The sequence below is a fragment of the Poecile atricapillus genome, chromosome 10, assembly GCF_030490865.1.
Source record: "Poecile atricapillus isolate bPoeAtr1 chromosome 10, bPoeAtr1.hap1, whole genome shotgun sequence".
Taxonomy (NCBI): Eukaryota; Metazoa; Chordata; class Aves; order Passeriformes; family Paridae; genus Poecile; species Poecile atricapillus.
The window spans coordinates 13160644-13185316 of NC_081258.1; the positions used below are offsets into that span (position 1 = coordinate 13160644).

The 24673-nt window shown below is 41.7% G+C and overlaps 2 protein-coding genes across 9 annotated transcripts in view; one reads left to right on the forward strand and one right to left on the reverse strand.

Annotated features, from left to right (window-relative positions):
- LOC131582458 (receptor-interacting serine/threonine-protein kinase 2-like) overlaps positions 1-7553 on the reverse strand; it is a 45109-nt gene extending 37556 nt beyond the window's left edge. For 4 of the 7 annotated variants that reach the window (XM_058845690.1, XM_058845686.1, XM_058845688.1 and 1 more), the window contains exons 1-2: positions 7290-7553; positions 6264-6387 (exon numbers count right to left, since the gene is read on the reverse strand). The gene's annotated coding sequence lies outside the window, so the exon portion shown is untranslated. Of the gene's footprint in view, positions 1-6263; positions 6388-7213; positions 7252-7289 lie in introns of all 7 variants that reach the window. The other 3 variants (XM_058845691.1, XM_058845689.1, XM_058845693.1) reach the window with 3 other exon arrangements.
- A 5803-nt stretch (positions 7554-13356) lies between these two features.
- Positions 13357-24459, forward strand: OSGIN1 (oxidative stress induced growth inhibitor 1). Of its 2 annotated transcripts, none has more exons than XM_058845695.1 (6): positions 13357-13890; positions 17914-18016; positions 20391-20527; positions 20857-21048; positions 21367-21458; positions 22115-24459. In XM_058845695.1, exons 2-6 carry the CDS (start codon positions 17932-17934, stop codon positions 23106-23108), a joined length of 1500 nt encoding a protein of 499 aa, XP_058701678.1. In that variant the 5' UTR covers positions 13357-13890; positions 17914-17931; the 3' UTR covers positions 23109-24459. The 2 variants fall into 2 exon arrangements, with proteins under 2 accessions (XP_058701678.1, XP_058701677.1); XM_058845694.1 differs by having other exon boundaries at positions 13358-13890; positions 17911-18016.
- Positions 24460-24673: the final 214 nt, after the last annotated feature.

Genomic DNA, 24673 nt, shown 5'->3' on the forward strand with positions numbered 1-24673 from the left:
TGGAGTCAGGTCCTGCACTGGTGCTTTCTTGGGAACTTTGTGGTGTAGTGTGGGCACAGGATTTGTTCTGTCTGCTGTAGCTGATGCTATATGGTTTATATTATTTCAAATGCAAATTCTTCTACACAGTACTTGTCATCCAGAAAGTACCCCATAGCAGTCTAGAAATCTCTTGTCACACCTTTTTTTTTTTGGGGGGGGGGGTGGGGGGGGTGGGTTAGCTCTTTTGGCTGCAGTGGAATGGTTTCTGATTAAGCTAAATAAAGTATCTTCACAATATTTATGTATCTATAATGCAAACAACATTGGAGTGAGAGCCAGCATCTTGTTGAATGTTGCTGTATTTTGCTAATTCCTCAGGCTGTGATGATAAAATCTGAATTGACCATGATACTATATCAGAGTTTCTCTTGTAACTGGACTTAAAATGCCTTCACTGGTTCTTTTGGTTGCCAATGTCTCTTTGTAGCTCAAGGCTCAAGACCTTCCATGAGATGACCTTCCACTTCAAGTATCCTCATGGAATCTCTTCACTACTTAAAACCAGATGCATCATACAGCTGAATTTGTAACGTGTCTTAAAGTCTGGAATCAGGACGGACACCTGCATCCCCAGGTACCGACCCTCTGAATGCAGTCACCCTGTGTGATCTCATCCTGCTCAGCTTTTATGCTTGTGACACTGTTTTTCTTGGAAATTGCATCTAGATGGGGCTTGGTCAGTCCTGTAGTGAAGCTGTATGAGATGAAAGCTGCAGGAGCTATGGCTGCAGGCCACCCAACACACACTCAGTCTTCTGAGTGTGTCAGCTGGAGTTCACGAGGACCATGCTGGGTTTAGAGGAATGACAATGAAATACCACTGGAAGAGAGGCAGTATTTTTATGGAGGGTAATGTATCTTATTGATGCAATACTAATGTAACTGTATATAACTTTAAAAGCCCTCAAGAAACCATGAATATATAATTCTGGTATATGCTTGGTTTCTTGTGGTGTTTATATACCAAGTGCTGAGATTTTCAGATTACTCATCCAGAGGCATGAGTAATTTTTGAAAAAGGCCTCTAATTACGTGGTAAAAAAAAATATAACAGATGTTCTTCATTATATATCTGTAGAAATGATCTGTTTAAACTGTTTGTGTTAGCTCTTGAAGCTGCAAAAGGGGTTGTGATCTCGTTTTTCTCAGTGCTGTACAAACACGCTTTGAAAAATATTCCTTGCCTGTGCAATAGAACTGCAATCAGAAGACAGGAAATTCAGAGAATTCAAGTGACTTATAAAATGTCATTCAAGTCTGGAAACAACCATCTAGGTTGTTTTTATCTATCAGGTAATGCTTTTGTTAACTAACAATGTAAACTCTTCCTTTCACATAGATTCACTAATCTTCTGTTGCTTCTCAGCATCTTTCCACTAGTTGTAGAAAGAGATCAGGAAGTAACTCTTTATGCTAGAGTGATTTTGTCAAGACATAGAACTTCTAAATCATTCTGCCCATTGCTCTTAAAATCACATTCACAGTTTAAATTAACACTTTTGATATCTAGGTATAGCTGAAAAGTGCTCTGGAGGACAGGACAGAAGCAAAGCTCCTTCCTCTACTGTAGGGTGGCTGTGGTAGTGTTTGAGTGCTGGACAGTGAGTAGAAAATACTCAGAGAGTTACAATGAGCTGTGTGACTGAGCTAACCCCTGACAAGGACAAAAGCCTTTTTCTTCCTCTCATTACTTAGTGCTGATCTCACTGAGGATGCACAGGTCAGTAAGAGACCACGGCCCTGGGCAGGCCAGGTGCCCATGTTTCTGCTCTAATACTGTTCACTGTCTTGGAAAGGGGAGGAATGTGATTGCAAAACTGTGGATACTGTTGTCTTTATTGAGTTCAGCACTACTTGCAGCTGAGCTTCTTATCTGACTTGCCTTATACGAGTTTTTTCTGGGCTTTTTGCACACCTTTTTTTTTTTTTTTTTTTTTTTTTTTTTAGCTAATAGAACACCCTGAATGGGGCAGTTAGAATAAGGGTAAAAGTAAATGGAGCTTGCTGGCTGGCATTTAATGAGCCAGCGAGGAGGAAGCCAGATAGAACACAACTGATCAGTATGGTCTTATCAGCATGGGTGAGGGCAGCATCCCAGTTTTGTCAGCATGAATAGAACCCTGGAGCTGAAAGGTTAAAAATGTACCTGCCAGTCTCAAACTGGCATGTCAGAAGTTGCCTGCCCTTCTTTTGTAAGGGGCTAAAAATGTGCAGATGCTAGAGTGAAGAAATTAGAGTCCATCTGTGCTGCTCTCAGCAGCAGTTAGGGAATTTAAAGAGCAGCTGAAGATGTTTTGAAAGCAAGAAAGGGATCTCTGAATGTCTGTTTGCACATAAATGGACACAGCATGTGGTGGACTGAAGCAGACTGTTCAGATCAACTCTGAGTTATTTGTGCAGGCTGCTGCTGTGAGCCACAGGAAGAAAAGACTTGCAGCTATAACTTAAAGAAGCTGCTACCATAAATACAGCTGCAAGCACGTTGAGGTTGCTATAATCTGTTTGTTTTTATTTATTAACTCAATGTTTTGCACAAGCATTTAATACTCTTGCATCATGTAGGGCTGTGTGTTTACTGTGTGAGCAGTTGTGCACCTTGTTTTAGTTCTCTTGGTTTCTGAGAAGAGTCTGAAGAGGTTATTTCAGGACAGGCTAGGAGTACATCCATAAGAAATGGAGAGGGACTGGCAGTCCACAGAGGTGTAGGTTGTGCTTTTTTAACTGGTTAGTGTTACTCTGTTTTACCTCTGTACATTATAAAATTTCTGGGCATTCCTTTGATAGATGTAGGACGGAGAGAAGCTAGTCTTGCTTAAAGTTCTAGAAAAGACTTATGCCCATTTTTAATATTAATTTGGTAAATTCCATGCTTAGAAACTCAAGTATATTATTTAAGAAAACGTGAAGTCCTACTATGTAAGCAGCAATCTGATGCTAGTTTGATTAATCTTCTCTTTACCAGGTTTCTTCCTAAAACTGTGAGATTACTGCCTTGGTGCATGGAAAAACATTGTACCTTTTCCTATATTCCAAAAGCATCATGACATACCAATTATACAGGAAGGCTAATCCAAATGCCCTTGAAGCTAGTTGGAATGTTTACCTTTGCTCCAACAGGCCTTTCTGTTTAGTGTGGCGTGATTTGGCTCAGACCCTTTCTGAAAGCAAAAGCCACAAGATGTTCCAAAAGTAAGGTTTTGGTGATGTTGACAGACACTTTACCCACAACGACCTCCCTCTTGTTAGTGTTTCAGATGAGGAGATTGAAACAAGTAATTAACATGTATGAGCTGTGTTTACCAGCTGAAAAACTTTATTGCTTTATCCCTTAAAGACTGACTGCATTACTCAACAGTGAATGAAACCTGTTAGAAAATTATTCTAGTTTCTGTGACAAATGTAAGGAACTAACTGGGTAAGGTTGTATGCAATTCTGGCAACTATCTTAAGGTATCTGTGCTAACAAATCACTGATAGTCAGCCAGAATTAACTCCTTTGTGATATCTGATACTAGATTGTTATAATGAAACTCTATAAAGGTGAAATTCAGACTTGTTTTCATGTATTGCTCAGACACTTCTTGTATGTTTTGGATTTCTTTCAAAAACAGCCTCATGTTTGTAAGGTTACATAAACCACCAAGGTTTTGTACAAGTTAGAGGGAGGTGGGACATGCTGGTCTCCAAGCAGGTGATTTCCTCAGCAGACGGGAAGGCATCTCTGGAGATGTGGGGTGGTGTCATTCAAATGCAAGACACCATGATCTGTATTTCTCAGTTTTAGAGCGACTCTGTGGTGAGCAGTGTCCTGTGGAACAGGATGTGCTGTGTGGCCCCTCTGTCTGCTGGCGGAAGCTGGCTGCTGCTGAAACCAGCAAGTTTCCTCCAAGGAGTTATTGCACCTAATCAGCTGGAGAGATGGGTTTGTTTCCCCTCAGGCTCTTTTCCTCCCTCTGCCAGCTGTACCTAGTGAAACTGCCTTCCTGTGCAGGCACATTCTTGTGATGCACCAAACACTCCTTCAGCAAGTTGCTGAAATATCTGTTCTGCACCAGTGGATATGCCAGTATTATTCCCAAAGAGGTACTGGGCAACTGATTTCCAAAGATTTTGGCAGAATCTATAGAAAACTGGAGTTGATATCAGGCAGGAAAGGTTTGACATGGAGTTTTGCCTGACTCAGTTGTTTCATTTCCTAGCAGAGACCCAAATGCAAGCTCTCTGCTTCGTGCCGTGTTACTTTTGACGAGCTTATACCTGTACCATGGCATGAAGCCATCTTGTGCAAGTTTTAGAAAAGAATGTTACCTCTTGGATGAAGAAATAAGGAACAAGAAAAAAAAAAATTTGGCAAGTTTCAGAGAGGAATTTTTGTAAGGAAAAACCCTTGGAGGCAGCATTGTTGCTATATATGAGTCATCTGAAACACATAACATGAATTGGGTAGTAAAGTAGTCGTCCCCATCTCAGAAAATTAAGTTAATTATTATTTCTCGATGATTAGAAAGAGTAGGGGAGAGTGGATAGATGTTTAACAAGTTGACCTTCCAAAGTTCATGGAAGTAATTTTTCAGTACAGGCTGAAGATAAGATCAGAAGCAGTGAGACAAGCATGCCTCCAGAATAAATGCGGCATACTAAGAGTTTTAACACAAAGTCCAACAAGTATGCTGAAACAGACTCTGTTTTACCTATTCACATATATGCTAGGAAATAAATGCTTGCATATTGGAAAATACATAAATTTTCTGTAGAAACTGCAATTCTGCAGGAAATTGCAGCATCTTGGAGAGATGTGAAACTGAGAAACAATCAGGCCATGCCTATAGAGGCACAGGGGCTGTTGAGGGTTTTGGCAAGGGCTGAGTGCTCTGAGGTGCACTCTAGCCCAGTGATGCTGGAGGGTTTAGCCACTGCAGCAGAAGAGATGCCCGTTTGCAGAACATGCCTGAGCAGAGCTTGGGTGTGTTCCAGGGTGCCGCATGGCTGAGGGGACTGACAGATGTCTCGGCCCAAAACAAACCCACTGAGAGCTTGCAAATGTGAATTAATTCCTGAGGGAACTTGTGCTATAACTAAAAATGAAGCTGTGTTGTAAATAACTACTATAAATCACTTATTTTTATTGAATTAGAAATATTATCACTTTTTAATGAGAGGCTCAGCACTTGTGATCAGGCACAGAAAGGTGTGACACAGGTTGGTTGCCTTTTGCACAGCAAGAAATTGGGATAATTTTTGTCCTTGAGCAGCCCTGTGGCTGAAGTGCAGGCCAGGAGATATGGGTTCATTTCTTGCCTCTGTATGGCAATTAATAAGCAGACATTTAATCTCTGAATTGTTTCTGTATCTTTAAATTACTACAGATATTTGTTTGATAACCAGTCACACCTAGATGTGAGTCAGATGGGACAGATTGACACCCTGTTAAGATCAGAGCTGTTATTTATATTATTTAATTCTCTTATTGTTTTGTAAGAGGATTTCTGCTATTACATGTTCATTTGTGTGCCACTTGGTTATTTGATTGGATGTTTTTCTTTTTTGCTACACTTTTGTGTATTTGAGGTATAAGCTGAGTGCACTCTCAGGATGCAGCTCAGTAATGACACTCCAGCTTTTATTGTGTTCCAAGACTAACAGCAGTATGGTGACAGCTGGGCAAGCTTGTTTATGCTTTCCCAAATGTCAGAACAAGGAGAAAGCCATCAAAGCTTTATACTGAATGCACATCATTTGCAAAATATGAAAGCACTGCAAAGCTGAGTGGGGCTTAAAGTCCTCTAGCAAGGCTTTATGGGAAACGAAAAAAAAAATACAGGCATTTTATAAAATTGTGTTCCATTGTAATAGTTTATATTAATAACACATTCAAAGGTATAAAATTTCAGAAAAAATGGAGGTATGTATGGCAAGCTTGCATAAATCTATATATAAGTGCAACTAAAATTATTTTCTAAAGTTACTTTTTTCTCGTTCTGTCTCAAGACCAATGACTAGAACAATAATTGACCTCACAGTTGATATTTTTCTTTACAGGCTGAGCTGATGAGTTGAATGAAATGTCAGATGTACTCAGGTAAAGTAGAGCATCAAGAGGGGTTAGCACTGCAGTATGGGTAGCAGACAGAGAAGCTTTGCTCTCCCAGGCCCAAGAGTCTTGTCTGTGTTTCCCAGGCACAATAAGCACAGCAAATCTTTTAGAAGTCCTGGACAATTACCTTGTTCTGCTTTATATCCACTGTGTCCATTCCAGGTGAGGGAAGGGCTCATCACACTCACTGGTGGTGCCTGTACTTTGTCTCTTTCAGATGTGTGTGAGTAACAGCCACTCCCGAGGCAAACCTAGAAGAGACCTTGCATAAGCACCTCATGAAAGCTTTATTCAGGTGAGAGGATAAGAGCAGATCAAGATCAGGCCAGGGGATGAAGTGCAATAAGAGCTCTTTGAGCTTCTCTACTGTGTTTACCTAGGGCCACCTCCCTCCTGAGGTACCAGGTGAGAACCTGCTTTTTCCCACATATGAGCCCTTCAGTTATTTTGCTGAGGTTTCTTTGTGAACAAGGAGTACACAGAAAGTCTCCAAGGCTTGCCACTTTGCTTTTTATCAGGCATGTGGCTGACTGCATTGGCTTGAAGAAAAGTCTGTGCAATGCTTCTGTACTGTCCTATTACTTCACCCTTTTGCACAATTCCTATGTGTTTTCTCATGCTCTGGCACAGGTCCAGGCAAGGAAACTCAGTCAGAGTAGGGACAAGCCTGAACTTGAATCTAAGGTCAAGATAAATAGTCCTGTGGGGCTATCAGCTCGGTGCTAACTGGTGGTGAAGCAAATGAAGTGCTAGGAAAGGATAGAGACCCAACCAGATGGTTGATGCATAAACCTTTCATCTGTGCTTAGATTGCTGGATTACATGCTGTTTTTCTCTTCTCATTTTATGAGATGAGCATCTAGAGAAGGTAAAACAGGTTGATACAGGGTGTGGAACAATTTCTGTATTAAGGAATAAGTCAGAAGCCTGAGAGAAATATAATAGAAATGTATAAATATGATGCTGTGGAGAAGGATCAGTTGTGTAATCTCTCTTTAGTACAAGTACTAGAGGCCACATGTGAAATTACTGAGAGCTAGATGAAAATAGATGGAAGGAACTAGCAAGAGAACAAACTTCATCAGACTTCAGCCAGTGGGCTCAGCTGCAAATACCTGGAGGCAGGGAAAGATAAAAGACAAGCATCACATACTCATCCTGTTTTTTCCTGTGGGTGTCTGCTAATGGCTGCTGCTGAGGGTGGGATATGAGGCTGGATGGACCTTTTGGGTCCTTTGGATGGACCTGGTCATGTCCCAAGAGGCCATGCAGGTGCAGTGAGCTCTGGTTACCCAGTGTGGCAGCTCAGGCACACATTCAGGCACAGAGAACTGCAACAGCAGAGACAAGGTCATAAGTTTCCTGTGACATGGCAGAATAGCTCTGATCTGCAGTTATTGCTGGCAGCCCTGAATATTCCCCTTCAGGGTGGCAGGAGTGAAAAAAAAAAAAGGTTTTAGATAATGCCCTGGTCAGAGCTCCCAGGGACAGATACCAAAGATAGCCCAGGCTTTGGTCACCTTGGTGCCACATCATTCTGCCCTGCCAAGCACATATCAGCTTGGGCTGATAAGCAGAGCCAGTCAGGTACTTCTCTGTCACAGCACTGCCTCAGCCTTGAGGTAAAGGGTCACTAAATATTCCAATCCCCAGGCTTTTTGGCAGCGGCTTTGCTTGATGATTCAAACTTAGCATTTTCACAATCAAGATAAATATTGACCAGGCAACATCCTCCTTTTCATCTGTGTTTGGGAAGACTCCACTGTGGAAAAAATAAAACCTGTAGCTGGCCTGACAGCAGCCAAAAATGTGAGTGGATTAAAAATAAGTTATTTTTCTTGATAAAATAATTACTGACAACGGTGTAAAACTAATCTAGAGTCTGTACTCTCATCTCTACTGTAGAAATACCTGCTTGATAGATAAAAAGTAAAGCACACTAAAAAAAACCAACAAAAAAATACACCACAAAAAAACCCAAACTAGCCAACCAACCAACCAAAAACCCAGCAGGACAGTAACAACAGAACATGAACTAAAGTAATTCAAGCAAAAATACACCTGAAACAGAAATCATAAGTTTTTTTGTAGAGTAGCTGGGGATGAGAAACAAGGAAGATATCTCTAGTGAAATTTCTCCAAAAACAGAAGTACAACTTGAACAAGATCTTGGGGAAATTGGATTTTAATCTGAGTATAACAAGCTGAGTATGTATACTGACAGATAATTCAGCACTGCACACTTGTTTCACTGACCTCTGTTCAGCTTTAAGTTTTGACATGCAAAAATGAGTGTCTGTCAGTTAAAAGTAGAATTACACAAATTGTGATTTATTTCTAAACTTTGCGGAATTACTGAATGGCTTTATTCTTCTGCAGAAATCCTGCCTCTTCCTTACCTGTAAATTTACTGTTCAAAATCTTTTCAGACATCATAGTGAATATTTTTTTATGTTCCTAAGACATAGAAATGATCTCAGAGTATATGCATGTGTTTCAAAGTAGGACATTCTGTTTTATAGGAAGTAACAGCTCATTTTGTGTTCCAGCCACCTTAAGCTACTCTAGAAACATCTGTCAATTACAGGTGAGAAACCTTGACCTCTGAAATAATTTTGTTACACTTCAATGCATTACTGTTATATTGTGACTAAGAGATAAGATTGCCTTTGTAAAAGATACTGGTTCACCCAGTTTTATGCAGAATAGTCCCAGAGGACTTTAAATTTCACTCCTGGAGGTCAGTGTTGGAGCTACTGTGAAGGGAAATCAGGGTCTAAGAAAATATCACTTCAACTGACCTTTTAGTGTGCATGAAGGGACTCTTAAGAAGAAAGAGGACCTGTGTGCAAAAAGCACTTAGACTCTTAAAGTTATGGCAGAAAGGAAATGTTGCAAGTCGGGAATATCAGATAAACTAACCTGGATCCAAGCAGCTGTTATCTCTGATAGAATCAGGTGCTTACGAGGAAGATGAAAATAAACCCTGAGGGTAGGAAGCTGCAGGATAATTCTAGTCCAGTCCTTTTCTAAACCTTCTCAGCTAAAAACTGTTGTGCTCTGCTGAAGAAAATCATCTTTTTCTTTGACAAAATTGAATGTGTGGCTGGGTAGCTCTGGGTGCCCTTAGCTGTACATGTTTCAGAGCCTATCAGGAATGCTACAAAATCCTTTATCCTGATTAAGTGATTCTTGGTAAAGCAGAGAAAAGTAAAGTTGGGTTAAAGAGCTGCAAAATGGCATAAGCTGTGGCAAAGAAATGAATACAAGAAACTCCAAAGGCTTGCTGTAACCCTGTTTATGAAAGTTTGTGTTACTGAGTTAAACAAGCTCATAGTACCACATGCTCCTTTTCCATCTTTCAGTTACTCATTTGTATTTGGAAACTACAGCTTTGCCCTAAGGGAAAGTATGTACAGAGAAGATGCTCAGTGCTCACAGTTCAGATGTACCTACTACTTCCAGTTTTCTTCTCTGTTAGTTATTCTACTCAAGAAACAATGAACATTAACTTCTGCAGGATATTTTGTGCTTTGGGACATTTGCACACACCACTGTATTCTACAGCAGTTTATTAATCAGTTGCTTAATGCCCATGTAGACTAAATGAACATAACTAAACAATGACTCTACGACTGCAGAAGCTAAAGGCTGGATCTTCAAATGATGCAGCTCTCCAGAACTCATGTAAATATTTTGAATATATTGACATTTAGATAAGAGGAAAATTCCCAACCAGTTTCAAGTGTAGTTTAATCTTTGACTAGGTCATGGCTGCTGTTTTTTTGACGTGTGTGTTTACTTTTTCCTCAAAACATAGATGTTGAGCTCATGATGGAGGTCTGAGGGCAGAGCTCATGAGCTGAGCTTTCCTCTGCATGTGGCATTTGGGGAACAAAAAGTCTGCAAAGATTCAGTCCTGGGAAACATGCATGGCTGTCATCCCTGGAACCTCTTTGCATCCTAGTTTTTGAAAGGAGGCTTGTGTGCTGGGAAGAAAAAAATACCCTAGATTTGGCTATCATCCAACCATCTGAGGAGAGAAATGGTGATCCTGGCCTGTTTTCTAAGGAAATGCCTGCACAACAACTTGGCACTCCACTACTTCTCTACACGGATACTTCACATGTAAACTATTCTTGCAAAATATCCACTGTTGCCTCCCAGTATTGTGCTGGGAATGTCTCCTTCAGGGTGTGCTTAGAGGGACTCTCTTGGCCACTGCCAACGCTCTCCATTATTGCTCCCTAAGCCTGGACAGACAGGAGGTGTGGAATGTCCCAGCAAGGCACTGGCACTGGAGTACACACTGTGTGCTGTGCACAGGTCCTTGCTGCAGAGAGCAGAGCTTCATAGCCCTCCTGGGTAGTGTGATTGATTGTCACCTCCCCAGGTTTATTTCTTAAGAGTTGTTTTTAAGGCAAAGTGGTGGAAGTGGCTGATGGCCCTGGCCAGTGAAGAGTGATGAAAATCTTTGGTTTCATCTCACTGCTTTAGGAAGACAAACCTCTTCAAACGGACGATGAATTATTTCAATCATTCATAATGGATTGAAAGCGGGGAAAAGCAAAAATCACCATCTTAACATAGTTCCAGCAAAACGCAAGGTTTTGCTTTTTACTTTCCCCAGTTTTTCAAGTTACTAAGACAAAACCATTTCAATCATTTATGTGACTGGGAGGTCAATGTTCCTGTGAACAACAAAAGGGTGCAGTGAACCTTTACTTCTCTTCCCTTGGACCCAGCTGCCTAAACAGTGCAAAAAGAGGTATGAACACAGAATAGATATGGCCTTGGCAGGGACATGGGAAAGTTGGGACATGTGGTCTGGGCCAAATCTTTCTTTAGAGGAAGCCATGTGAAAGCACAAACACATGTAGGAAGTCACAAGTTTAACTGAGAGCAGAACTGGGTCTCATACTTGCAGAATTGCCTAAGCTGCTTTTTCTGTCAGACCTAGCAATTGTCTGAGATTTCCCAGGCTTTATTGCTTTTGTCATTTAGCAGAGCAAGTCACATATCTCAGACATCCAACTGCTCTCAGAGGTGGTACAGCCACGGCTCGCTGCCTCTGACTGGGGGGTGCCACAACATTTACAAAGAACATCTTGCTGATGTAGTCTGGATTGGGGTGTTGGTAACAAACAGGTTTTCATAGTTGAAGCAGTCACAGTGTTGATGTCAAACCATTTATGGCTCCTAGTTTTGGTACATAAGCTAACATACAGCTCTAGGTGTAAGCTTTTCTGGGTGATAAAGGTGGAGATGCTTTAGGCAGCAACAAAGTGAAGCTGAGTTTTAGGTTCTGCACAGAGACCATATGGAACCAAAATACTTGATCAGATTTTCCAACACTTGATTTTGTATTCTGTCTTAGATTAAATGATGTGAATTCTGTGTGTGAATGAGTGAATGGAACACTGAATATTCTCTTAGGGAGAAATCATGCAGAATTTTAGATTTCTGTTTTACCATAATTTAGAGAAACACCAAAGCATCAAAGCACTACTTATGGCCCATGGAGGATCCCACTGGGAGTGTTCCTCTCATTATGAAAAACCAACAGAACATAAAGCTCTAATGAGTGAAACAATGTAGTTTGTCAGGATAATTTAGCACAGTCTGGAGCACCTTAAGGCTGGCTAGAGGGAAGGGTGGATGCTGGAGAGATGCTGTAGGAGAGGTTCTGCCATGAGCTGTCAGCAGCAATGAATTCTGACACCAGAGCTTAAGCTCCCCCAAATCAGGAGGCAGCAGAATCAGGGCTGACAGGTTTCATGAGTAGGAGATGGACAGGTGGAACTTAGATAACCTGAGGTGAAAAGTCAATAAGTAACAAAGAAATTTCTTTCTAAGGAAATAGTGGTTGGTTCAGGTGCAAAGTAATCCCCAGTACAGTGTTATGGCTTTGTCTTTAAATCTGTGCACCAACAAAATGGCTTTGTCAGTTCAGAAAAAAAATAGAATTGAATTGCTTGAGTTTGTAGGTCAAGGGCTGGCTGCAAGGCCAGCTACAGATTGCTCAATTACTTCTTCTTCTGGAAAGTTTATCTGAAGTGTTGGGCTGAATCATTTGTTTGCAGTCAAGGTACACAAGGAGAAACAGTTACTTTGATATATGTCTATTCTGTGTGATGTGTCTCTTGGGATAGCAACAAAAAAGAAGTCCCCAAATTTCTAAGTTCAGTGGTCTTATTGTACAAGCAAATAAAGTGTTAGTGGGACAGTGGGTTATTGTACATGAATGCTTTCCTGTGAAGAATTGTACTATGCACAAAACTATGATAAAGCTTAGGGTTTTGGAAAGACATGCTGGCTTTATTTGCAAAGGAAATAGAGATTCTAGTTTTATAAATTCTAGTAGGAAATAGTATCTTCTATTTTTTACAGGGAGGGCAACTTTATTTCTGAAGATTTGTACACATAGGAAGTATTCCTTATTTTCCTTATTACAAAGCCAGACAAAGCATCATGTATGGTTTTGTCTTGTATCTATGGTATCAGCAAGTGTGGACTTGAACATCTTTGTTCTACAATGTTTGACACGCAACATTGCAATATATTGAAGACGGATTTGAAAAACCTAGTAACAAGGCAATCTTAAATCACCTAAGCAAACAAATCCCTTATTTCCTTTGAAAGCTTAATTTTTCCGTGACTGACATGGACACATTGGTTACATGCCAATAAATATCTGAATAATGTATATAAAAGTCTTTGCTGTAAAAAAAAATGAGTTATTTAAGAGCTCTGTGCAAATGCTACCTTGGATAAAGGCCCAAGAAACTTGAAACAGTCCTTACTCCTCTCCCCTCCTCTTCAGTCCGACAGCATTTACTGAGTCAGATTTTTCAAAAGATTGACTGGAAACTAAACTTTGAGTGAAACAATGGCTTCACATTTATTGAAACAGCTTATTCTGGTAGAATTAAAATAGAGTATTATATTGACTATTCTGCTCTGATGGGGGTCGTGAGAGTAGAGAAATCCTTCTCATGAGCTGCTTTTATCTTTTAGATCACATGAATGAAAGTATGCATCTTAACTGCGTATCATCAGGCCTGATTTCCTGGAAATTGTGGTTTCCAAACAGATGGCCTCAGAGATAAACATGTGCTGCATTTACTACTTGAACTGAACACTTTGGCATAAAGGCATTTCATTTGGGAAGGGAACTTTAAATTTAGCAAGCCAGATCGATTATTCCCTGAATTGAGTAAGATACCTTGGATGAAACCCCTGGTTTCTAAGAAGAAATCCTGGTGGGTTCAAAGTTTTATGGAAGCAGTTTGACTCATTTTACTGCTACTGTGCAAAAGGCTTATAACACTTCATCTCACTAAAGAAAAAAAAAATACAAACTGAAATCAGTATTTTTCGGACCCACTATATATCTGTGAGGGTTAAAAATGGAATTATTTATTCAGTGCAGGACTTCTAACAGACATGAGTCCTGTAAGCTGCTTTTGCTGTAGTCACAGTCAGCTGAACATTACTAAGGAAGTTTCTCTACATCATTCATTCAGGAGCTGGGAAGGGAAATATTCCTGCTGACTCATGCTTATTAGTATTTTCCTTGCTCCACCTCCAGTCGTTTTGGCTCCTCCTCTCCTCTCTTGCTGCTGGTTGCCTACTATATTTAAACAGCTGTCTTAGAGCAGAGAGAGGATTCCAGCCTCGTAGTTTGTTTGGCTCTCCTGACTGTACAACCATTTTCATAAAGATCCCACCTCTCATCAGACCTGCTGCTAAAGGTAAGAAGGCTCCAAATAAGTACAGAGAGCTCTGTCTGGTGTACCCTAACATCAGTTTCTGAGTATCACAGGCGTGTTTTGAGAAAGGTGTTATCACATACCACACAGCTGAATTTTTCCACATAGTTTAATTGTGTTTGGGGGGTAACTGGCCTGACATGTAAGGGTGATGATGCAAGGAGAGAACAACTTCTGAAACTTATAGGGAAGTATAACATGTAAAAGCTGGCAAGATCTCTGTTTTTGTTTTTTTTTAAAGTACTAATTAATTAAATATTAAACTGGCAAAACAAGTGAGTTGATGAGGAAATTAAGATGAAGAAAACTATTGTTGCATCTGTGTTAGTATTGTTCTTTAAAACTGAGTGTTGTAGTACCTCTTTTAATCTCCCCCAGTATTTATACCCCAACTGCATTGCTCTCCTGAACTCTTCCCACGTGCTGTTCAGGCCACGCTTGGTGATTCTTACTTTAGCAAAATCTCACGGCTGTTACAGGGAGAGTTATCTGCATATGGCTGATGTAACCTGGCTTTTTATTTCTCCGAGGATCACAGAGTGTCCTTGTCTTGCTAAATGTATCTTTGCTTTTTCATTTGCCCACTTAAATCCTGTTTCAGCCTTGCAGCCTGGAGCTAGTAAGAGCCACACTGACCGAGTTTGTGAGTTATAGTCCCTCTAGACATGAGGCTGTGTCAGGAAGGTATGCAGAGTTTGGCCCAGAATGAGCCGGGTGCTTTGCAGCCAGAAACAATTATGTAACATCACACAGACACTGGAATGCTTTGGAAGCAGCAAGAAGCCAAGTTTTGAAACTTGCTGCATTCTCCCAGATGAAGAGAAGGAAAGGGACATCCATTTAAAGTAGGAAGCTCAAAGCAGAAGCCAAATTCAGTGTCACTAAGCTGACTAAGTGTGAGTGCCCAACAGCCTACACTACATAAAAGGAGGGTGAGAAGAGCAGTCTCAAGTTTCTTGCTGTCTCAGGCTTTTTCCTGGTGCTAACTAGTTCAGTACAGATTTGCCATGAGCTTCAATGTCCTGTTGCTTTCCTCTACTACACTGTTATTAGCTGCCCAGGTTTTGAGGTATAGGAGTCTAAGACTGCAAAAAAAGAAAAAAAAAAATTAAAATAATCCACCTTAACATCTAGTTGCAGGAAAGGGGAATGTTTGGCCTGAAACTAAAATGTCTGAGATGCTCTGAGTCAGTTTTATCCCCAGTAGTCAAACCTTTAACCTACAGGACAGGAATAGCTATTAAAAGGTTCAGCACCTGATTCACTTTCTAGTTAAAAATAAAAATTAATAACTATGAATAATAGAGATGGCAGCTATAGGATGTGAAAGGGACTTTTTCCAGGTATAGAGAGATGCCAGGATGGTGAATCTTGTGTTGATGGAATTGTCAGTGTCAAAATCTTCAGCAAACAAAGTGTGTAGCACTAAAATGTCATAGGGGGTTTTGTGAACCCAGGTACCAATTAAATCCATGTTTAAAAATGGTCACATGTGTGCACAGATCCAGTAATTTTATCAGACTAACAGTTGTGCTCCTCTAGCCATTAAAGTTTGGTTTAATTTCAGAAAATGCTCCTCTTCCATGTGTCAAAAGGTACAGAACGGAGGGGGAGGGCAAAAGGAGGAGGGAGTTATCAGTGAGCTCACAGCCTCTCTGTGCTTTATCAGGGTGGAGAAGGGTGGCACAGTGCATTGGCCAGGAGCCAAGGTGATCTTTCTCTAAAGTTAACAGGACTGCCAGGCTGTCTTCTCTTGGCTTGTGCCTTTTCTGTCCCCTTCAGGCTCCCCCAGAAAAATGCTGGCATAGAGCGGCGTGACTTTGCGCTCGCGCCTTACAAAGGGGCTTGCAGGCTCCTGATGTCTGCGCTGGCCCTGCTGCTGCCCTGCAACTGCTGCCATGTGCTCTCTTGGGTTGGTTCAGCAGCCCTTGCTCCCAGTGAAAATCCCATGGATGTTGCTGGGTTACCACTGTCTACAGAGCCTATGCAGTTTTTCCGTGCATGCTGCTGCAGGGAGCTATGGAGTACAAACCTGGAAGACTGCTTCCAAAGGTCTTGTTTTCCTCTTCTTCCAGGCTCCCAGTAGTTTCACAGAAATAAGATGTGTACTCTGTGTTAGGAAAAATGAATAAGAACTTCTCTTCTTGTGTAATACAGTCTTGGAGAGGGGGTTATCATGGAGAAGAAACTTCTGCCAACCAGCAGCCAGATACTGCAGTTTACTGGTTTGAGGGGAATTCCTGACTGGTCACACCAGTGTCCTGCTCCTTTCGTGTCTCTGGCAGTCCCAGGTGCTAGTGATGAATTCTGCCAATTGCAGCTCTGGAGAGAAGGAATTATTTGAATTCTTGTGGGAAGGAATTATTTGAGGGTAAACTTACACCACAGTCTGCTGAAGGTGGTGCAGGTTTTGGTTAATGTGGCAGAACCTACCCAAAAGGCCAAGGAAGATCCTTGGGCTTGCTCCCACAGCTTCCAGGGCTGTGGGGATGCCTTAAGGGGTTAATCTTCTGTAGCAGATGCAACTACTTATGAGTTTCAATTAAATTGGGAACATAAGAGTTGTTGAAATCCAACTCTCTTCAAAGCTAGATGCTTCAAATTACTTAAATTAGGAAGCACAACTATAATATCTTTTAAGTCGTTCATGTCCTGTCAGGCAAAATGCATGAGAGGCTTAGACTAGTGCTTAGTTAAGTGGTAACAGGCAACCAGTAAATGTTACTAACCTGTGATCCAAAATTTTGGACGAGGTTGCTAGTTTGGAATTAACCTTGTAGGCCCTATGGGATGAGCACAGTCCTCTTGGAGCAGAGCTGTTGGGCCCAGCCTGGCTGTACACTGGTGTGTTGGAGAACTGTCACGTCCTTGCAGGAGCACTCACAGCGCTCCTGCTCAAACCTGGAATCTGTGAACTGTAAACTCACTGCTGGTTTCCTGGCTGCCCATTCAGCAGAGTCCCACGCTTTGCTGGAGTTGCTGTGACGTAAATGTCAGGCTTAAAGAGGGGCATTACACTTGTAGGAAGACATCTGCTGCAATACCTGTGTCAAAGGCAGTGATGTGCCAGGCCTTATGGAAGTGTGTAGTGCACTTGCCAGAGACATTTCTGCACTTGGAAAGGGTGTGGAGAGCATGCCCTACTGGACAAAGTCGTGCCATTCAGTAGATTTTTGCTTAGCTTTCCAAAATGAGAATCAGGTTTTTATAAGAGAGTATTTTCTGCAGAATAATTTAAAAGCTTGTGCTGAATTTCAGAAATCTCATGTTTACTTTGGTAAAAATAACTTCTCTAGGTTAATGACAGTAGAGTTCAATTCCATGGAAATCTAAAGAGGTTGTTGTTTGATGTGGTAGGATTCCTGCAGAAATGGCAAAAACATTCACGGTTCATTGGATGTCTAATAATGATTAGATTAGTTTTGTGGATTCCACTCTAATGACACCTTCGTCTACAAGATAATTATGATGCATATTTTGTTCAAAGACTTGTTATTTACTTGTTCAGACCTAGAACTCTCCATTTTCTGGAAAATTAATGAAGAAGGTTCCAGAACTAAACCAGCACTTCCCAGAAAACCCTATAGTGATAGAATGGTACCTATTTGAAAATGCAGCCAGAAGTCTTGAGTCAGGTTTACTTTACTTCTCAGTAAATGCCCAGATTACCTTAAAAAGTGTTTGTGATAATGATACAATTTTCTACAGAGTATGGTCAGAAGTGAAATTTCATATTAACAAGCTGCAACACTTCATTTAATGTAGTCAGAGGGTTACTAAAATTGCTGACTGTCCTGGAGTAACTGGAATTAATGTCTGAAAAAAAGATAAGGAGCTCTGTCCTGAGTGTAGAAATGCAACATGACAATCTGCAATGCAAGGGTAATACTTTAGATTAACCTGAGTTTGTGGGCTGGAGAAAATCTTTTGGGGGTTTTCATATTTGTTTGATTGTGGTTTTTTGTCAAAAAATGCACATAGTTCAAAACATATTTGTTTCAGCAGGTAGATTCCAGAGCATAAATGCTTCCAGATGGGAAAATGTATCCATTGGTGACCAGACCCTCAAATAAGAGCGGGCTCAAGACACTGCCTGTTGTGATCATAGGTAAGCCTTCTCCTGCCAGCACTGCTGTGTTTTCTCATGCTCTTCTTGCTTTGGACTTGCTATCTTTAACTTCTGTTCCAGTTCCACATGTTCTCATTCAAACCAGAAATTCCTGACTACTGTTTCTGCATTCTTTCCCAGACTGCCAAACTTCCTTTAATACTAAGACAGAGACCTCTAAGAGTGGTGAGAAGTAAGGAACATGATATTTTACAAATTATAACACATACCTGTTTTTAATGGTAAAATTTTTGAGCATCAGTTCATCTGAGCCTGCTTTTTCTCTGCTGGATATTTAGAAAGATTTGAAACCTTTTCAGTGCAGATAGTTAATCAGCTTGCTGTGATTATCTGTAGTGCTTGAATTGAAGGTAGGTTTGTGTGAGTTTTTTCACCATTATGTCTGTTTAGAACCTGAGTGAGCTACACTGATTTTGTACAGTTTTAATAGACTTATAAAATGTAGTTTCCTACCAGTTAAAAAAAAAACAGGTTATGTAGTCCCTGTCTTGCCTCCCTTGCAAGAAGGAGCTTTGCAGTGTGAGGTGATTCTTGGAGCAAAGTAATGATGTCAGTGCCTTCCCCTCTGACCGACCATGAACTGTGCAGGTGTTGGACCTTGTTCATCTGAGCATGTGTTTCATGCCTTACAGAGCTGGCTTCCCTCCTTATCTGGCATCAAATTCAAAGCACCCAAGGGAGCTGCTCCAAAGCTAGAGCACTGCATAAATCACCCCTAACCCTTGCTGACAGCAAGTTTGACAAAGATACCACTACCAGCAAGCTCTTCCCTGAGAATGACTTTGTGCTGCTCAGTTGTACAAGCCTCTAGGTGAGAAGGAGGATATTTTGGTACCTCCCTAGTGCACCTGTACAGGGATCCAGGGTGGAGATGCCACTAAAGCCTCAGAAGAAGCAGTGTGAAGATCTGTACACTGAGGAGGCTGTTGGACTGAGGCAGCCCAGCTGTTTCACTGCAGCTGGACAGCACTGCATGAAGTTTCCAGCTACTTCCCCAGGCCCTGCTCCAGAAAGGCTGGCAGCCTCATGGAAGCAGTTGCATTGTTAAACAGCTTGAGCCCCAGATGTTCTTGTGACCATCCATATCAAACTTAGATGTGGTTCAGAATAAATCCTTGGTGTGTAGTTTCTGAGTGTTGTGCACTCAGATGGTGAAGTTTGGCTTAGGTACCTCCTTATACTTCCTAAAGCAAAGTAGTAACCTGAAATTTGTTATATTTTACTATAGCTACAGTTTAGTTTGTTTATAGTGTTTATTGCTGTTGGTTTTGGCTAACTTTCCTTCAAGTGGAATATTCCAAACACTGACCTGCAGCTGCTGGTCCATGCTCGGCACAGCAGCCTTTGTTCCCAGCTGTGACATGTACTGCCCTTCACATAGCTCACTGTTGGTTTTACAGCCCCAATCTCCCTATCTCTGGGATCCTCAAGGATCAGCCTTTGCTCCAGTCACCCTTGCAGCATTGGCATTGTGTCAACAGGCTGCTGTCACTTGGGTTCTCCTCCCCTCTTTGTCACTGCACTGTCACGGTTGTTGGTCACACAGCAGCAAAGCCTGGGCAGCCAGACAGGCTGACAATTACACAGACACTGTAAAATATTAAACATGCTGGAGAGCAGCCATATGCAAACTTTCAACAGGGTACTCTCACTGTGCTTTAGAATCACATGTATCTAGTTTTTCCACTGGCTGTTGCGTGGTCAGCAAAGGAGTTCAGCCATCCAGCAACCTGTTCAAAGTGCTGTATTCTGAGGGCTTGTCTTGGCGTGGCAGAGAGACATTTTTAACACACTGCAGTACCACAGCAGGGCTGGTTCCCATTTGAAAGTGTCCTCAAGACCCATTAGTCAAAGCTGCTATTGCCAAATATCCCTTAAAAGATGGAATTTCTCACTGAGAAGAACTGGCTCCCTTCACTTCAATAGTCACGCTCTTTTCTGGATCCTGGATCCTGTGCACAGTTAACTACTCTGCACTGGTGTGAAAGGTGCTTCCAGGAGAGCTGAGGCCCATGGCCAGTATGTGATCAGCTTCTAAACCTCTAATTTTAGAGAAATAACTCTATTAATCACCATGCTAGAGACTTCAAGCTTCTGTTGAGGGCAACCTCTGACTTGTTTAACACTGTGTCTTTTCAGCAAGTTCTAAGGACCTTGCAATGCAAATAGGAGCAAGTGAGGTGAAGGGTAAAGCAACTTCCTCAACTCCATCCAATAGGTCCATGCTGGAACAGGAAATCCCCTGTATCCATAGCAGTGTCGTATCTTTTGAATTGTTCTGCATATTAGAAACACTTCTCAAAGAACTGCTCAGTCTCCAGAAGTATAAATTTTTCTCCATTGTTTTTTTCAGGGAATGGACCTTCAGGAATCTGTCTCTCATATTTGCTGTCTGGTTACACCCCTTACTTCAAAAGACACTCTCTTCATCCTCATCCTATTCTTCAGAGGAAACTGGAAGAGGCACCAGAAGTGTCTGTTTTGGACCAGGTTTGTGTAAAGATAAGCGCTATGACATCCCAGTAAAGCATCCTAGGGGTGTATCATAAGTGATTACCTTGTTTGGAATTTCAAAGCACACAGAGAGAATGAGCCTTAAGCAAATTGTGCTTTGTAATCCAGATCTCCCTTGTATGAAATGCCAGCATTGCTGCTAAGATCCTTGAGGCAGCCCTTGGGCAAGAGCAGGTCTGTGTGCCAGTAAATGAGTAAATGAGCTTCGCAAGCACACCAAACCCACTGATCAGAGGTGCTGGAGTAACAAGCAGTCTGCTGCCTGGCAGTACATGCACTTGAGCATCTGGTCTTTCTCTCTCTAGGATTTGGAGTATCTTTCTGAAGGCTTGGAGGGACGATCCCACAGCCCTGTGGCTCTACTGTTTGATACTCTACAGCGTCCAGACACAGACTTTGGTGGGACAGAAGAATCTGTGCTCACTTGGTGGCATGAGCCTGACAGAGCCATCCCCCACCTGGTCCTTGGCAGAAACCCTCCTGGAGGTGCCTGGCACGTAAGTGAATTGGAGCCAGCTGGGGTCTGTGTGTTGTGTAATTGCCAAGTGTGTTGACTGGAGAGAGAAATGCTCCTCTAAGCTTTGTTACATTTTATATATATAGACAAGTGAAAGTTTAAAAGGAAAACAAGCATGAGAGGCCTTTATATTCCCCGTCTCTTGTTCTTTTTGGAGAACATGGATGGTTTAATCCATAACAGCAGAGCAGAGGAAATTACTGATTTCATCATCTGTGACATACTAAAACATGGAAAAGTTGCCTTTCACTTTCTGCATTAAAAAATTAAAGTAATTTTACTCTGCTTCTTGTTCCAGTCTATAGAGGGCTCCATGGTTACCCTGAGCAGAGGGGAATGGATGGGACTCCCAGATCTCCCTTTCAAAGAGTGGTTAAAGCAAAAGAGAAGGTGAGATATCCATGTGTGATCATTTGCAAACATTTGGAGATTTTTAGAGAACCTGGAATGGACTTCTTGAATGTAGCTACCCATCTGTTATGGACAATTTTAGTGAGAGAAAGGACACCCTCCTACACCCCAAAACCAGTGCATTCTACATTGAGTAATTCAGATAAAGTTGCAGTGCTGCTTGGAATGTGTCCCTCTCCACCCCCACTGGGGGGATGAATCCATGACCATGAGTTCTGAGCAAAGCTTGAAAGCATTACTCACCTGGCTTCTACTGCTGCTGCCCCTGATGACAAGTATAATCATCTCAGCTCCTGTGCATTCTCTGAAGTGCTGCTTCTCTTGACATGTGTCACAATTAATCTTAAGAAGTCCAGGAGTTAAAAATGGAATGGAAGCAAGATACTAGGGCAAGGCTTAAATAACCAGCCATGTTCTTGGGGTTGGGATTAATGCTAGAGAAAGCTGCCTCTGTCCAACAGCTTCTGGACCTGTTAATTCTATATGTCAGGAATAACTTTGCTGAAGTTGGGGAAACTAGATCAGTCTTCTCTGATGCCAAGACAGAGGGCTCTAGGATACATTCAGTGCAAGAGGGGACAAATTCCAGTCTCTTACTTAACTGCTGCTTGACTTTTGCTTGTACTTTATTACAGAGGCCTCAGAAACAATAGAGCCACAGCAGAGGACATTGCTCAATATTACCAACACTATGTGATGAAGAAAGGACTGCAGAAGAATTTCAGATGTGGCACTGTTGTGACCTCTGTGAGGAAAGTGAGTGCAGAGAGCATCTCCAACCACACCCAGAAAGATCTGCAGGAGGGTAGTGACTCACTGTGGAGCTCCAATGAAAAAAGTACAGAGGTCTTTCAGGTGGATGGATTTTTTAAAACTGTGGAAGGTGATAAAGAGCCCTTCTCCATCTATGCAGAGAATGTGGTTTTGGCTACAGGAACATATGACAATCCTACCTGGCTCGGGGTCAAGGGAGAAAACCTTTCCTATGTCCACCACCAGCTGTCTGCCCTAGAAGAAGCAGTGAAGAACAACAGTGTTGGCATCATGTCAGATCCAGTCTTGATTGTAGGTGCTGGTCTGACAGCTGCTGATGCGATTCTCTTTGCTCACCAGTGCAATATTCCAGTAATCCATGTTTTTCGGAGACGAGTCACTGATCCGGGCCTTATTTTTAACCAGCTCCCCAAAATGATGTACCCTGAATACCACAAAGTCCATCAGATGATGAAAGAACAGACAGCTGCCTGTGCTGGGCCCTATGAGTGCTACATCAGCCTCCCTGAACATCACGTGCTCTCCTTTGGCAAGGACAAGAAATGCATCTTTCAAGACAAGAATGGCTGTCAGAAATCTTATAAAATTTCCATGGCTCTCGTTCTAACTGGCTCAAACCCCAACCTCTCCTTTCTGCCAAATGATGGCATTGACTTGGCAATGGACAGTGAGCAGCCAGTCAATCCAAAGAGGAATCCCATAGATGTGGATCCATTCACCTATGAATGCACTCAGGAGAAAGGGCTCTATGCTCTGGGACCTCTGGCAGGAGATAACTTTGTACGCTTTGTGCAGGGAGGGGCTCTGGCTGTTGCCAGCTCTCTGTTAAAGAAAGCCAACAAAAATCCTCCCTAACAAAAAAAACCATCCCTTTACTACCTGTACCTGGATGGGTTAGTGCTCCTTCCATGGAGCAGCAAATCATCTGATTTGTATATCCTCAAATCTAAAGGCCATTCCTGGTATTCTTCAAGGTTACATGGAGAGTTAGTAAATTCTTGCTGAGCTATTTGGGAAGATTAAGTGACCAAATACAGGGTGGGTTCCACACACAGCAGTATCTTCAATTCCTGAGAATTCAGCTCCTTTTCTGCATAGCAGTGCACGGTTACTGGTTCTGAAGCCAAGGGACAAGACAGGAATTGCTCTTCGATCTAAAATGCTCCAGGTGACTGAAAATTGGATTGAGGAAACAATGTCAATTATTATCAGATAGCAGGCCCACAACACTGTGTCTGTTGGTGTCTTACAGTGTTTTGTCTTGAAACAAAGTAAACTGACCTGGTTTTATTTACTCCTGTGGTTTGGCTGTATGTTCTTGTTAGGCCAGAAATCACTGCCAGGTGCTGCAGGTACCTCTTTGGCGTGTGGAGGGGTACTCTGGAAGTAAAAACTGGCACACGAACATTCGAAATGGTATTGTCTCCCTGACACCAGCAATAAGTAATTTATGATTTTTAAAAAAAATCAAGAGATTCCTGTGATGGGTTCTTCTCCTTCCTGAGAAGAAATGGTACTGATTTGCAAATACTTGGTTTGCCATCCTGCAGCTTCCTGCTTTCTAAATCCTAAACCTGTGATAGCCAAACTCTTGGCAGCTGCTGTAGAGACAAGCAGAACTAAAGGGGAGCTATAGGTCTGTCTTGGAACTGCCCACATACTGTATGGGGCTTCTGCTGCCTTGGGTATTCTGGAAAGGTGCAATATGATAAATTACTAATGTATTGTGTGTTTTTTAAAATAATATTATTTGTAGAAGAGGGGAAAATGGCACAGTCACTTTTTGGTAGCGTTATGCTATATATATCTCAACTTTTTATACTGTTTTTCTAAAAGAATTTTATTGGCAGAATATTTTGTTACAGTCTTTCAGTCTGTTCTGGATGAGCTGGGGTGGATGGCAATGATGCCTTATGTTGTAAGCAGCATTCTCAACAGACCTACAGGGGCTTTCATACCTCTCACAGGAAAAATTGCTGTCATAGTTAATTTAATTTGATGTAAAGACAGACTCTGCTCCCTGTGCTGCACTGAAACTCACTGACATCACAAGGCTCTGAAAGTGGGATGAGATATCTGTAAATGAATTAGTCTGAAGCTGAGATGTGGGAGGGGCTTGTTTGTGGTGTTACTGTATCACATTTGAATCATTTTTCTGACTGACTATTCTTGTAGGAAACTTTCCAATAAAGTGGTTTCAGACTTACTTTGTGTTTGTTTTAACTCTGACCCAGGGAAGTCCTTAATGAACTGTTCATCACCATCATTTTCCTGGTGAGTACCAGAGCATGGCTTATGCCTGCTAAATCCTTTATCCCTCCATTTCCTAGGAGGACTCTACTGTGAATTTTCTATGTATCTTTGTCTCTCCAGTAGGATGAAGAACCCTTGTAAAATGCCATGCCTGTCTCTTGTGAGGC